Source organism: Phalacrocorax aristotelis, chromosome 9, assembly GCF_949628215.1.
Source record: "Phalacrocorax aristotelis chromosome 9, bGulAri2.1, whole genome shotgun sequence".
In the NCBI taxonomy this organism is placed as follows: Eukaryota; Metazoa; Chordata; class Aves; order Suliformes; family Phalacrocoracidae; genus Phalacrocorax; species Phalacrocorax aristotelis.
Genome location: NC_134284.1, coordinates 7,956,326 through 7,969,267, shown reverse-complemented (window position 1 = coordinate 7,969,267; position 12,942 = coordinate 7,956,326). Strand labels below are relative to the sequence as shown.

General features: G+C 35.7%; 1 protein-coding gene across 13 annotated transcripts in view; it reads left to right on the top strand.

Moving 5' to 3' along the window:
- Nucleotides 1–12,942, top strand: part of HECTD1 (HECT domain E3 ubiquitin protein ligase 1) — a 64,080-nt gene that overhangs the window by 31,402 nt on the left and 19,736 nt on the right. For 5 of the 13 annotated variants that reach the window (XM_075103277.1, XM_075103286.1, XM_075103284.1 and 2 more), the window contains exons 14-25: nt 1,634–1,909; nt 2,014–2,090; nt 3,498–3,632; nt 3,858–4,004; nt 4,372–4,466; nt 4,896–5,001; nt 5,966–6,100; nt 6,186–6,325; nt 6,945–7,268; nt 7,714–7,880; nt 8,063–8,239; nt 10,760–11,596. In XM_075103277.1, the coding sequence (XP_074959378.1) occupies nt 1,634–1,909; nt 2,014–2,090; nt 3,498–3,632; nt 3,858–4,004; nt 4,372–4,466; nt 4,896–5,001; nt 5,966–6,100; nt 6,186–6,325; nt 6,945–7,268; nt 7,714–7,880; nt 8,063–8,239; nt 10,760–11,596 (2,616 nt within the window). The remainder of the gene's footprint in view (nt 1–1,633; nt 1,910–2,013; nt 2,091–3,497; nt 3,633–3,857; nt 4,005–4,371; nt 4,467–4,895; nt 5,002–5,965; nt 6,101–6,185; nt 6,326–6,944; nt 7,269–7,713; nt 7,881–8,062; nt 8,240–10,759; nt 11,597–12,942) is intronic. The other 8 variants (XM_075103288.1, XM_075103281.1, XM_075103280.1 and 5 more) reach the window with 3 other exon arrangements.

Genomic DNA, 12,942 nt, shown 5'->3' with positions numbered 1-12,942 from the left:
AGGGGGAAATATTTATCCTATGAACATTTTTGGAAGGTCTGTACTCACCCCTCTCCACATGAGCTTAATACTCGTTTTGTTTGAATTTTTAGACAAAATAAAACAAATAAAAGTTCAATGCAAAAAATTGAAATTTAATGGTAATTCTGAAGCTTTAAGTGAGTCTCAAAATTCCCAGCCATATATAATCATTGCACTTTCAGTCTGACATGCTATATAATAAATTTGTTAAAAGGTAATAATGGAAATTTAGAAAGGTTTCACTAATAGAATTTTAATTTTGCATATGAAATTTCAAAATTATTTTCATAAACCTTCTCTCTGGATGCTGTGGATTTTAAGCAATAAAGAATGTTATGCTTCAAGAGTACATATTTATTTTTGTATTATACAACAAGAAAAATGGCAAATTTTAAAAACTGAGAGCATAAGTCATTGCAGCAAAAGGAAAACAGCAATTTTACACGTGCATGGACTACAAAAGTTCTATTTATCTAAACATACTGAAAGATGAGGATACTTGTTAACTTTGAAGTTGAGGTGTAATCTTGACATTAATGAGGTTTTTGCATTTTTATTGTATATGAATTTTTATTTAAATTATGAACTCATCAAATTTTCTGGAATTATGCTAACTAATATTTCAGATGTAGTGTGCAGCCTTTTAATTACTACAATATCAAAATATAATTTAATTAAAACTGACATAGTTGTTTGGAATAATTCTAGGCTGGATTACTTACATATCTATGTATACTTTTAGTTGGATGTGATCCTTTTTGTCATCTATTAAATATCTCCATATAAATATTAGTGTTTAATCAAGTCTTATATGGTGCCATTAGATTTTATTTAATTTCATGTTTTTCTTAGAAGTATAGAGGCCCTTAAAATTTTGTAATTACTAAAAGAGGAATAGCAACATCTGCATTATAACTTGAGTTAACGTAATGTCATTGTGTTAAGTAATGTAATCGTGGCTTTCTTACTTTCTCTGAGGTGAATGCAGAGATTCTACCAAGCAGATGAATAGAAGTTTTAGTACAGCTTATAAAAATTTTTTTGGGGTGCCTTTGTGGCACTTAATCGGAGCAAATAGCTATTTTTCAGCTCAAATTTGCTTTTAGCACATAGTGATTGTCAGACTTCTTATAAAGTTTTGTGAAATTTTTTCTGAATTTTATATGGCTCCAACATCTTTCCTCTGCTTCCTTTAAGCTATGAAGTTGATTGCTGTTTTCCTGTTGGAGGATTCATTTGATTTCTTATTTCTAAAAACTCACTTTTGAGAATAGTTCATGAAATAAAATATTTTTGCAAGACTAAAAGTTTATAATGGATTTCTTTGATCTTCCTATCACAATTGTAAAGATGAATTAATACATCTCTCAGTAGCAACATACAGAAAGAATTGCATTGTCCACTTTGATGCAATCATGGAATAATCACTGTTGAAGTACAGAAATATACTGGGAAGAAATTTAGAACACTTTAAGACCCTTAATTTCAAACTTAATTTTGCATTGAATGTACTCAGTTGTTTTGCTCTTACAAAAAAAAAAAAATTGTTTGAGATGTGATGGTAGAATCAATTGTTGGAAGAAAAAAAAAATGTTTGTGTCTTTTTAAATAGAAAGTAGGAGTGAGTTCCTTGAGAAGTTGCAAAGAGCTCGAAGCCAAGTAAAACCATCTACCACAAGCCAGCCAATTTTATCAGCACCAGGGCCAACGAAACTTACTGTGGGGAACTGGTCACTCACCTGTTTAAAAGAAGGAGAAATTGCTATTCACAATTCCGATGGTCAGCAAGCTACAATATTGAAAGAAGATCTGCCGGGCTTTGTGTTTGAATCGAACAGAGGAACAAAGCATTCGTTTACAGCTGAAACCTCTTTGGGTAAGTATGTAGGTATGTGTTATGTGCAGGTAGGAGCAAGCTTATGAGGTAGTTTTTCTGTTTGTTTGCCTTTCATACCTGAGAGAAATTGTGAGATTTCTAAAAATATGTTACAGGGTCAGAATTTGTGACTGGCTGGACAGGCAAAAGAGGAAGAAAGCTGAAGTCTAAACTGGAGAAGACAAAGCAAAAGGTTGGTGAGCATCTGTGAATTTTATACTTAGAATTTAATTGAGTTTGTTTTACTTTATAACATGTTTATGGAGTTGTAGTTTCCTCTTGGAGGATTAAAATCTGATTTCAGCTAGACAGAGTTTTATGCTAAGCTTGAAGTGGAAAACTTCACTCAGAACGAAGGACTTCTGCAGGTGCTTTTATCCAACAGTCATAGTACACTCTCCTCTTCTAGAGGAAAACAAATTTTATTTTAAAAAATGTAAGGAAATCCAGTTCTCCTGACCTATATTTGTATAATTCTGTAGGTTTTTCTTATGCAAAAAGAAAAGATGGTATGATCAGTACTACAGTTGTATCAGAGGCATATGTTACTTCTGTTCGCTACGTTCTGCTACTGATTTTAGACTGGATGTCGTGACAGATAGAAGGATGGAAGTGAATGGCCTGTACTGTAGGGTTGTGTTAGTGAAGCAAAATGTGTAAATGCCCTCATTTTAGGCTTCTCTAAAATTCTTCTTTCCCTTCTGAAACTGAGGGGAAAGAAGAGGAACTAAGACATAGAGTATTAAGCTTTTTACGAGAACACAAAATAATATTATGTTCTGTGCCTAGCTGCTGCGAAGGGCTTGAGCTCATCTTCAGTCTTGACCTCTCTTGCAGTTTCCAACAGTGCAGCTAATATGTTCTATACCAAAAATCTGCAGCATGAAAGGACACTTATATCTGAGGAAATGTGATGCTAAATTGAAAATTAAAATACTGTATGAATGAGGATAGGTGGAATGACGAAGGCAGTGCTCTTTCATACCTGAGATTGCACCGTGTAGCTCCGAAGCTTGTGAAACATACTGTAGTAGGACATGTGATGATAATGAAAAAGGAAGATTTTTTTTAAACTTTCTTGTAAGCAAAATGTTGTTAATAAGAACTTATTTTATCAAATCAGTATCTTGTGTAATCCACACTTTGTAGAAAAACTCATTCTTAGTGTAAGGTCACGTAAGGACTTTTTGTGTGAGTTGATCTAAGGAATGTGAGTAGAGCATTCAGAAACCATATAAAAACCCCCTTAATCTTACCTCTAAAAAGATTACCAGATCCATGGTACAGTTCTAAACAGAGATATACACAGATGGAGAGTCCTGTCTTTTCTCCTACCTTTGTGCTGTAATTTAATATATGATGGTGAGCTTAGTTTCTATAAGTTCCAATAAGATTGTGAGTATTTCCGTTTATTTCTCCTGTATTTTTATCCTTTCACAAACTTTGCATTTCATGATGCATGATAGGTTTCAGTTTTTCCCTATTTCTTGGTGTCTGTCATGGATGACTTTAAAAAAGATGACCAAGTTTCTAGTGTCTTGGAGAATAATAGTCTCATTACAGTGACGTATGACTTCTGGTTATCAAAATCCATCTGTAGGTACGCACTATGGCGAGAGATTTATATGATGATCACTTTAAAGCTGTTGAAAGCATGCCTCGAGGAGTAGTTGTAACACTGAGGAACATAGCAACACAGTTAGAGTCTGCATGGGAACTTCATACAAACAGACAGGTAAGTGTACTACTTTTAATTTATAATGTGTGATGTTGGTGGAAATCAAATAATGATCAGACTAGTCTGTTGTGATGTAAAGGAAAGTCGCAATTTATCTGAAATGTGGGGTCTTTTAATGCATGTAATTCCTAGTTATGTACTTTACTGGGACGTCATTTTTCAAAGGAAGCCAGTGGGAAAATTGTTACCTTGTTTCACCATAATTATATTTTTGTTTTCCAGTGTATCGAAGGAGAAAATACTTGGAGAGATTTAATGAAGACTGCTCTGGAAAACTTAATTGTACTATTGAAGGATGAGAATACCATTTCTCCATATGAAATGTGCAGTAGTGGCTTAGTTCAATCGTTGCTTACAGTTTTAAATAATGTGAGTTCATAGAATGCAAGTATCTGAAGGAAACTTTCTAAACAACAAAAAAAAGTTGGCATGTGCCTTCATTTAAAAAATCTGCTATAAATGTGGCTTTGTCCCCTCTTGATGAAAATCAGGCAGAATTGCTAGAGCAAGTGGTCTACCCATTGCATACATGCTATCGCGATAGATGACTTCAGTTCAAATAAGCCATTAAAAATCTTTAAATCAACACTGGTTAGTTCTAATGGCTGATATTTAGCTTTTCACATACAGATTTTAAACACAGAGTTCAGTGAGACTTAACAGATATTTTTGCTAGTATAAAGAATGAATATATTGCTCTGTATTGGAAGTAATGTGGTTTTGTTTTTTCTCTTAGAACGTCGATTTAGATGTGAAACAAGACTGTAGTCAACTGGTAGAGAGAATAAACGTTTTCAAAACAGCATTCAGTGAAAATGAAGACGACGAAAGGTAAAACCAAAACCAAACCAAAAGACCACTTTGCATCTGTGAGGCAGTATGGTATGTCTAAAATGATTTAAAGACAAAGAAACTGTCCTTACCATTTCAGTTTGTCTTTCTCTGGAGTAGAAAATTGGTCTTAAAAGGCAGCATCTGCTCTTGAAGTAGCAATTGAAAATTACACTGAATTACTTCTATTTTTAAGAGTCAGCTATACTGAATGTGCATCTGTTGACAAATATAAAGGTGACTTTTGTTCATCACTGTGCAGATTAATATTTTTCTTACTGTGCTGTAACCATGTAACTAGAACAGATGATATCTGTCGAAATAGCCTGCAGAGGTAGTTGCTACAGCTGGGTATTATTCCCTGAGATACTGTACATTTTTCTTTTTCTCTTGGTTGTGTGGTAACATAGTAACTGTTCACTTTCACAGTCGTCCAGCAGTTGCATTAATTCGGAAACTGATAGCAGTGTTAGAATCTATTGAACGTCTACCTCTCCACTTGTATGATACACCAGGATCTACGTATAATCTTCAGGTAAATGTACAGTAATAACAGTATATCATACTGAATGATTGTTATATGTGAATTTCAGGAAAAGTTATACACAAGAAGTCTGTATGAAAGCATATTCTTGTAAAGATGGGTAGAATCAGGTAAAGAACAACAAACTTCTTGGCGTTTATTTCTTCTAACACTCAACCTAAATATTTGTGTGTTCTTCTACTGTCACTTTTACACTGAAGTGAAAGTAAATTTTGATCGAAAAGATGTTTGTTCTTTCTTTTGTCTTCATTTTTTGTTCTCTTTATATGGGAATATGCCCCCTAGTAAGTATCAGTATTACTTGAATGAGCATTTTGTTGAAGCCAGTTATAAGATGTGTTTATTTGTGATGACTAGGGATGGGCTATAATAGTTAAAAGGGCCCCTTTGAGGGCTATGTGCTCATTTGGTAATACGAGACACCTGCAGGATCAGCAGTGGCTTGTAAAGGAAAGCTGCAGTTTGGCTAAAAATATTACTTGGTTTTGTCCCGTTTGTGTGGAATCTTATTTTTTCTTCTGTTTGAAAGCACACTTCAGGATTTTGCAAGACAGCAGTGAAGTGTGAATATTTGTTTTGATGTTAAATTATGAGAAAGCAGTTGCAGAAACACTGTTGCTACTGAATATTTTGAAAAAGCATTTTCCGATTTCATATTATTGACGTTTCTAGTCTACAAGATTTGGAAATAAAAGCTATGAAAACACACAAAAATTGAGAAAATATTAGCTTGAATATGTAATTGACTTATTGACTGTCATATTGAAGAACTGTTCGGTTAATTGAAAAAATGGACTACTAGGGAATTACTTTTTAAAGGATTAAATTAGAATATAGTTTGCTTAAGTTGCACAACATAAAATACTAAAAATGTTGTAGTGAAATATATTGCTTTTCATAAAATTACAAATCCTAAATAGAATAGCCTATATTAATGCTTAGCTTACTCTTTTAGATATTAACACGGCGTTTGAGGTTTCGTTTGGAACGTGCCTCAGGGGAGACATCTTTAATAGATCGAACTGGTAGAATGCTAAAGATGGAGCCACTGGCAACTGTTGAATCTCTAGAACAGTATCTCCTGAAAATGGTGAGTAACATACTACACACGGAGTTCACAAGGAATGGTCGTGTTCTGTCTCTCTAATACTAGATTTCTTTTCATTCATACGTAGGTGGCAAAGCAATGGTACGACTTTGATAGGGCTTCATTTGTATTTGTACGAAAACTACGTGAAGGCCAGACGTTTGTGTTCAGGCATCAACACGATTTTGATGAAAACGGAATTATTTACTGGATTGGGACAAATGCCAAGTGAGTTATTACAAAGCTAAATATTTTGAGGTCGGACACAATAAACTGATCTATGAGGCAGGGTGGGGAGAAGGAATTCATAATGAAATGAAATCTGTTACAGTTTTTTAGGAGTAGGAGGTATTTTTGCTTTCACTGATCAATAGAATTACGTTTCTTTTTGCTCTACTTAAATAATAGAAAAATACGAATCTCTGAAGTTGTGTTAAGAATTTGTTTGTATGCTTACCTAAGAAATGAAGGGGTGGGGAAGTTTTGATCTTTGCTTTCATTTGCTGTGGTTTTGTTTTGTTTGATTTTGTGTTTTGGGGTTTTTGGGGTGGGGTGGTGGTGTTGATTTTTCCTGGTTACGGCGGGGGTGTTTTCGTTGTGTGGTGGGTTAGGTTTGTTTTGTTTCGTGGGTTTTTTGGTGTTTGGTGTTTTTGTTTTTTTTCTTCCTGTAGTAAAGTGGTGAGTGGAACATCTCTAAAGTTAGCAATGATCTAAAGTTATATTAATCATTTTGGCTTGTAATAAATTCAGCTGTAGTATACAATTTACAGTAAATGTCAAGTGTTACTGATACCTGTTTTTTTAATGTAAGTAATAATTGAACAGTACATTTTTCTTTTTAATATAGAACTGCATATGAGTGGGTAAATCCAGCAGCCTATGGGTTAGTAGTGGTTACATCCTCAGAAGGAAGAAATCTGCCTTATGGCCGTTTAGAAGACATCCTAAGCCGTGACAGTTCAGCTCTCAATTGTCATACTAATGATGATAAGAATGCTTGGTTTGCCATAGATCTTGGCCTTTGGGTTATACCATCAGCTTATACATTACGCCATGCTCGAGGTTACGGACGATCTGCCCTCAGAAATTGGGTTTTCCAGGTATCCAAGGATGGACAGAACTGGACTACTTTGTATACTCATGTTGATGACTGTAGTCTCAATGAACCAGGGTATGTCACTGTATTTTATCACTTTTTATAAAACTGAGCTCAGTTAAAAACATACTTGGCTGTAGACTAATTTAATGTGTACTGTAGGTGTAATAACAGAACTATATCAAGAAATGGTAGGTGATCTAAATTATCACGGATGGGCTGGGAAAGAAATGATTCATAAGTTCTCTCTATGGTTCACAGTGATGGAAAAGTACAAATGCCATTATGTAAGTTTTGTATTTGATGGTTTTTTTTTAGAAGATAGTAAAACCAGCACTCATCCAGAGTTTGTCCCTAATGTTAATGGGCTTTATGTATCTTGTATTTTTGGCAGTTTTCTGATTTTATCCATACATGTCAGCATTCTAGTTTTGTTTGCTTTGGTACTAAGGTTTTTTCTCTCTTTTTTTTTTTTTTTTTTTTGTCCCTGACCCACACCCCATTTCTAATAAATTTAAAGGTCTACAGCAACATGGCCTTTAGATCCTCCAAAAGATGAGAAACAAGGTTGGAGACATGTTAGAATAAAGCAGATGGGAAAGAATGCCAGTGGGCAAACACACTACCTCTCCCTGTCTGGATTTGAACTTTATGGCACTGTGAATGGTGTATGTGAAGATCAGCTGGGTAAGAAAAAAGAATGTGTACATCCTATTTGTTCTCTTAAAATGCTAATGAACAAACAGTATAAAAATAAGTGTGAAAAAGTAGGTTAACTTTTGCAGTGGAACTTGCTTAGAAACTTAGGCTCAAAATTGTTCCCCATTCAATACTTTAAGTCTCTTCATTTCAATTTACATTTTTTGTAGGGAAAGCTGCTAAAGAAGCTGAAGCAAATTTGCGAAGGCAGCGACGCCTGGTTCGTTCTCAGGTGTTGAAATATATGGTTCCAGGAGCTCGTGTAATCAGAGGAATTGATTGGAAGTGGAGAGATCAGGATGGAAGCCCCCAGGGTGAAGGCACTGTTACAGGAGAATTGCATAACGGTGAGCAAGAATTGCCTGAATTTGTAAACGTCTGTACCATGATAAGTTCATGTGGAATGGGTAGCATTAAAGTGTTCCCTTTGTAGTGTCTTGAAGGAATTGATAAAATTTTAAATATTTGGGGGAGAAGGTACTCAAGTACTAAAACTGATGTGGTCTATTTGTGCCAATTACATTTTAATGCATGAAAAAAAAATCTTGCTGTAAATTAAACTTTTGTAGAGCTCTGCTTAATTAAAATGCCGAATTTTTTAGACATCTGTTGCAAAGAAAAAAGAAGTATATGAAGGTGATTGATGCTAACTGATTAATTAAGCTTTGGGCCTGCAAGATCTGTAATTACCTTCTTCATTTCTTCTAGCTTAGCATTTGCAATATTTTTCTGACTTTTGTTGTATCCTGTACCTTTCCTACCTTGCTAGCTTCATTGGGATCAAGTTGGTTTTTTAATTAAATACATGAAAAATAATTAAGGAGCAAAATAAAAACCTGCAACAGCCAGGGAAGTCAGTGCTCAGGAAGCTATAAGAGATTGAAGAGGCTCCAGAAGAGGATCTTGTCAGCTGAACACGCTTTCCACCTTTTTCCCCCTCTCCCCCTATTTTGGGGTATCTAAGACTTGCCTTGTTTCTGAAGCATCTTCAGCCACTCTTAGGCTCATTGTTAGCTAGATTTTAAAACTTCTTCTGGTTAGTTGAGTTGTCAGCTCTCAAACATGGAGAAATGTCCTAAGTACAATGTCTTAAAATATTTTGCAACTTTGAATCTTATTTAAGCCAGGCAGTGTAGCTTGTAGGGAATCCTTCCGTCATCTGTTTCTTGTTCTTATCAGATGCAACAGTATCCATAGCTACATTCTCACTCTGAAGACTTTAGGTATTATTGGTGAGTGATCTTCTACAAATTCAGCATTCCATTCTCATGTTCCAGTAAAACTGTCCCATTTAAGCATAGGTGAAGTTGAGGTTCATTTAGCAAATGGTGATACCAAACAATGTGAAAAGTGTGTGGCAGGAATGAGTCTGCTGATACTCGTCTTCCAAATAGAATTTTGAAAATGGTACCCTATTGACCTTCTTTGCTGTTATTCGCAAGTTTAGACAAATCTTGAGTTGTTTTAGGTCTGTAATGATGTAGCAGTAAAACTCCAAGTGCATAGTATGTATAAAAAATTGTGCAGATTTAAAATTGCTTGCAATTAATATTTTAGGAAAAGGAACTATACAAAACAAGAACAGTTATTTAGTTATGTTTTTACAAAATAGCCTGTTCAGATATTCATGAAGGGACTTTAGGAGGCATGGTGGTGTTGGGTTTGATAGTTGGACTTGATGATCTTAGAGGTTGTGTCCAACCTTAATGATTCTATGAAGGGGAAAAATTATACTGTTTAACTACAGTATTGAACATAAAACTTTTTGTTTGATAAGAAAGCTAAATAAACTGTAGAAAGGGAAAAAATTACACTTGCTTCACAACTTTGAAGGGTAAAGTTTAGTGACATGAAGCTACTCAGATGTAGCTCATGGAGATGAAATAAAATCATACAAGAATAAACCTGCTCACGTAGGGATGAGGTGTTTACTTATAATACCTGAAAACTTTAGCCATTTTTAAATACTCTTCCTCCAGAGTGATATTTCTAAATCGAAAATTGCCTATGATCTTCTGTTTTGGTCTAGAAATGATGGCTTTTGGATAGTTATAATGTAAAAGTGCACCTGGCAGTATTAAAAAGAATGTTTTACTTCAAATTAGCTATCTTCTATTTTATTGAGGAAAAACGTGTGTACATCTAGACCTGACATCTTCTTTTGAATTTCTGTCAGAGGTTACAGAAGATGACTGAGCTTGAGATTTTATTTTTAAAGAAAAAGTGTATCAGTTAAAATAGTTGACACCAAGTTTTGTGACAGTTAGCATACAATAAAATACTAGAAGGAATTTTTTTAGGTGACTCTGAGATTGTACAACATACTCAGACAAGCAAAAATAAATTGTTGTGCCCCTGTTTCTGTCCTAGTTAGCTAAATTTTGCATGTAACCCTCATTATTACACATTTATTATATTTAATTGTTTAAAAAATACTGTTGCTCTAAACTATTTAATTAAGAATTGAAGAGTAGCATCTTCTCAGTGTTATTTTGGTCCCAGTATAAAGTTTTCATTCTATGAAATGTATTCTTGAAATATTACTTGAAGTAGTCAAGTAATTTTGAGAGATTCTAGTAGGTCAGATTCCTTCCTGAAGGAAACTACTTTTGGCTGGATTCTGGGACCCTGAAGATTGAGGCAGCAAGCATGATCAGCCTCTGTGTTAAAAACGTTTAAAAATACCAAATGGTTTAGATTGAATCACTTCCTTTTTAATTAAGGGTATGTAATTAAAGGTTATTTAGTGATTTTATGAATTCAGACATGCGGCCCATATGAGAAGCTGATCCCACATTGTGGAGCTACTGTCTGACACGCTCCTGTCTGCTTTCTGCTGGATCTCACAAACTCCTGTCCCTTTCCAGGCTGGATTGATGTCACCTGGGATGCTGGTGGCTCTAACTCTTACCGTATGGGCGCAGAAGGAAAGTTTGACCTCAAGCTTGCACCAGGGTACGACCCTGATTCAGCGGCATCACCCAAACCTGTTTCATCCACTGTTTCAGGCACAACGCAGTCATGGAGCAGCTTGGTGAAAAACAACTGTCCAGACAAGACGACTGCTGCTGCAGGCTCCTCAAGTAGAAAAGGAAGCAGCAGTTCTGTGTGTAGCGTGGCCAGTAGCAGCGACATCAGCTTGGGTTCGACCAAAATGGAGCGGAGATCAGAAAGTGTAATGGAGCAAAATATAGTTTCAGGCACTGACGTCCATGAACCAATTGTTGTTCTGTCTTCCGCTGATAGCGTGCCTCAGGCTGAAGTAGGGTCATCTTCCAGTGCAAGCACCAGCACCTTAACAGCGGACATGGGAAATGAAAACGCAGAGAGGAAGTTAGGTACTGATAACTCAATACGTACTCCTGGGGAGTCCAGTGCTATATCCATGGGAATTGTTAGTGTAAGCTCTCCTGATGTGAGTTCAGTCTCCGAACTGACTAATAAAGAAGCAGCTTCCCAACGACCTCTAAGCTCTTCAGCAAGTAACAGACTCTCAGTCAGTTCTTTGCTGGCTGCTGGGGCACCAATGAGCTCCAGCGCAAGCGTTCCTAACTTATCATCTCGAGAAACTTCCAGCCTGGAGTCCTTTGTACGAAGAGTGGCAAATATAGCACGTACCAATGCCACAAACAACATGAATTTAAGCCGAAGTAGCAGTGATAACAATACTAATACTTTGGGAAGAAATGTCATGAGTACTGCAAGTAAGTAAACTATGTTTATTTTTAGTTGAAGCTTTTGTTGTTACTAGACTTCAAGAAGCTTGTATTTGGTTGGCCCAGTTGAGAAATGAACTTAGAGCAGCCTCGACCTTGGGTGCACCTGTAGAACTTGTGAAGAGCTCACAGAGTTCGTGTCAGCTGGGAAGTGTTACCTTGCCCTGTGGTGTCAGATTACACTGTGGTACCCATCCAATAGAAAATAATGGGAATTTGATGTCTATTACATGCGTAGGAAGAGAGTGTGGTTTAGATCAAGAGGCTGGAGACTGGCAACAGTATGGGATATTCTTGCTTTGTGATCTCTGTAGATTTTGCATGCTCACCTTGTATCTGCCTTTTTCTGTTATTTTTACATTTTCTTCAGGAAAGGCAGTTTGTGCATATTGTGAAGTCTCTGAGCTTAGGAACTAAGAACACAGTAGAAAGAAAAAAGTAAACTGCAGTATGATGAAATTGTAGATTCCTGCATTCTGTCAGGCTGAATAACTGAATATACTCTAATACTGTGTACATCTTCTAAAGATGGTATGATCATTAAGGATTAGATTTGGCAAACTGTTCAGGCATATTAAGTGTAAGGAGTTTTGTAGTTAATGATTTAAATGGGATTATGCACGTGCTTTTTAACATTTGCATGCTTTCAGATTATATGTAAGATCAAGGTGTTAGCAGGTAAGTTGTAAAGCTGCTTGTGAGCAAGTTCGCTTTTCTGAATTTTCAGCGTGCTCTCATCAGAGTTGTTACACCATCAGCCTTGTTAGGTATTTTGTTCGGTGATAGTGTTTTACTGGAGAGCTGCATTTCATGAGGTAGCAAGTTAGAGGAAGTACGATTACCCAAGCCAGAAAGAAGTACTCAGTTTCTTGTTAAGCTTTCATGCTTTTCTAGGACTTTTGTGCTTCCTTATTTAAAAATGTGGTGTTTGCACTTAGCGTTTCTCAAAACTTTCAATAGTGACTATTTTCTTTTTTGTTGGGGAGATTTTTTCAATGCATTCTTACGTTCATATTGTGATACTGGGGGACATGTTTGCAGCCTGCATTAAAAATGTAAATAAGATACTCAGGGAAGTAATTGATCCCCTTTTAGGCAGATAGTCAGTGCCTCTGTTTCTGAAGTGAGAGAGAGCACCTTTGAAAAACATAGTAAGATACTTCAACAGCATGTTTAACAGATTTCATGAATGTTTGATATCACACAGTGCTAAAGCTGGAAATAAGAACATGGCAAATAAAAATTTGGATGTAATATTTAGATATAATAATACTTTAAAATTATCCCTCATGTAGGAATTATTTTGTTTCCTATGTTTTTTTACAATAGAAACT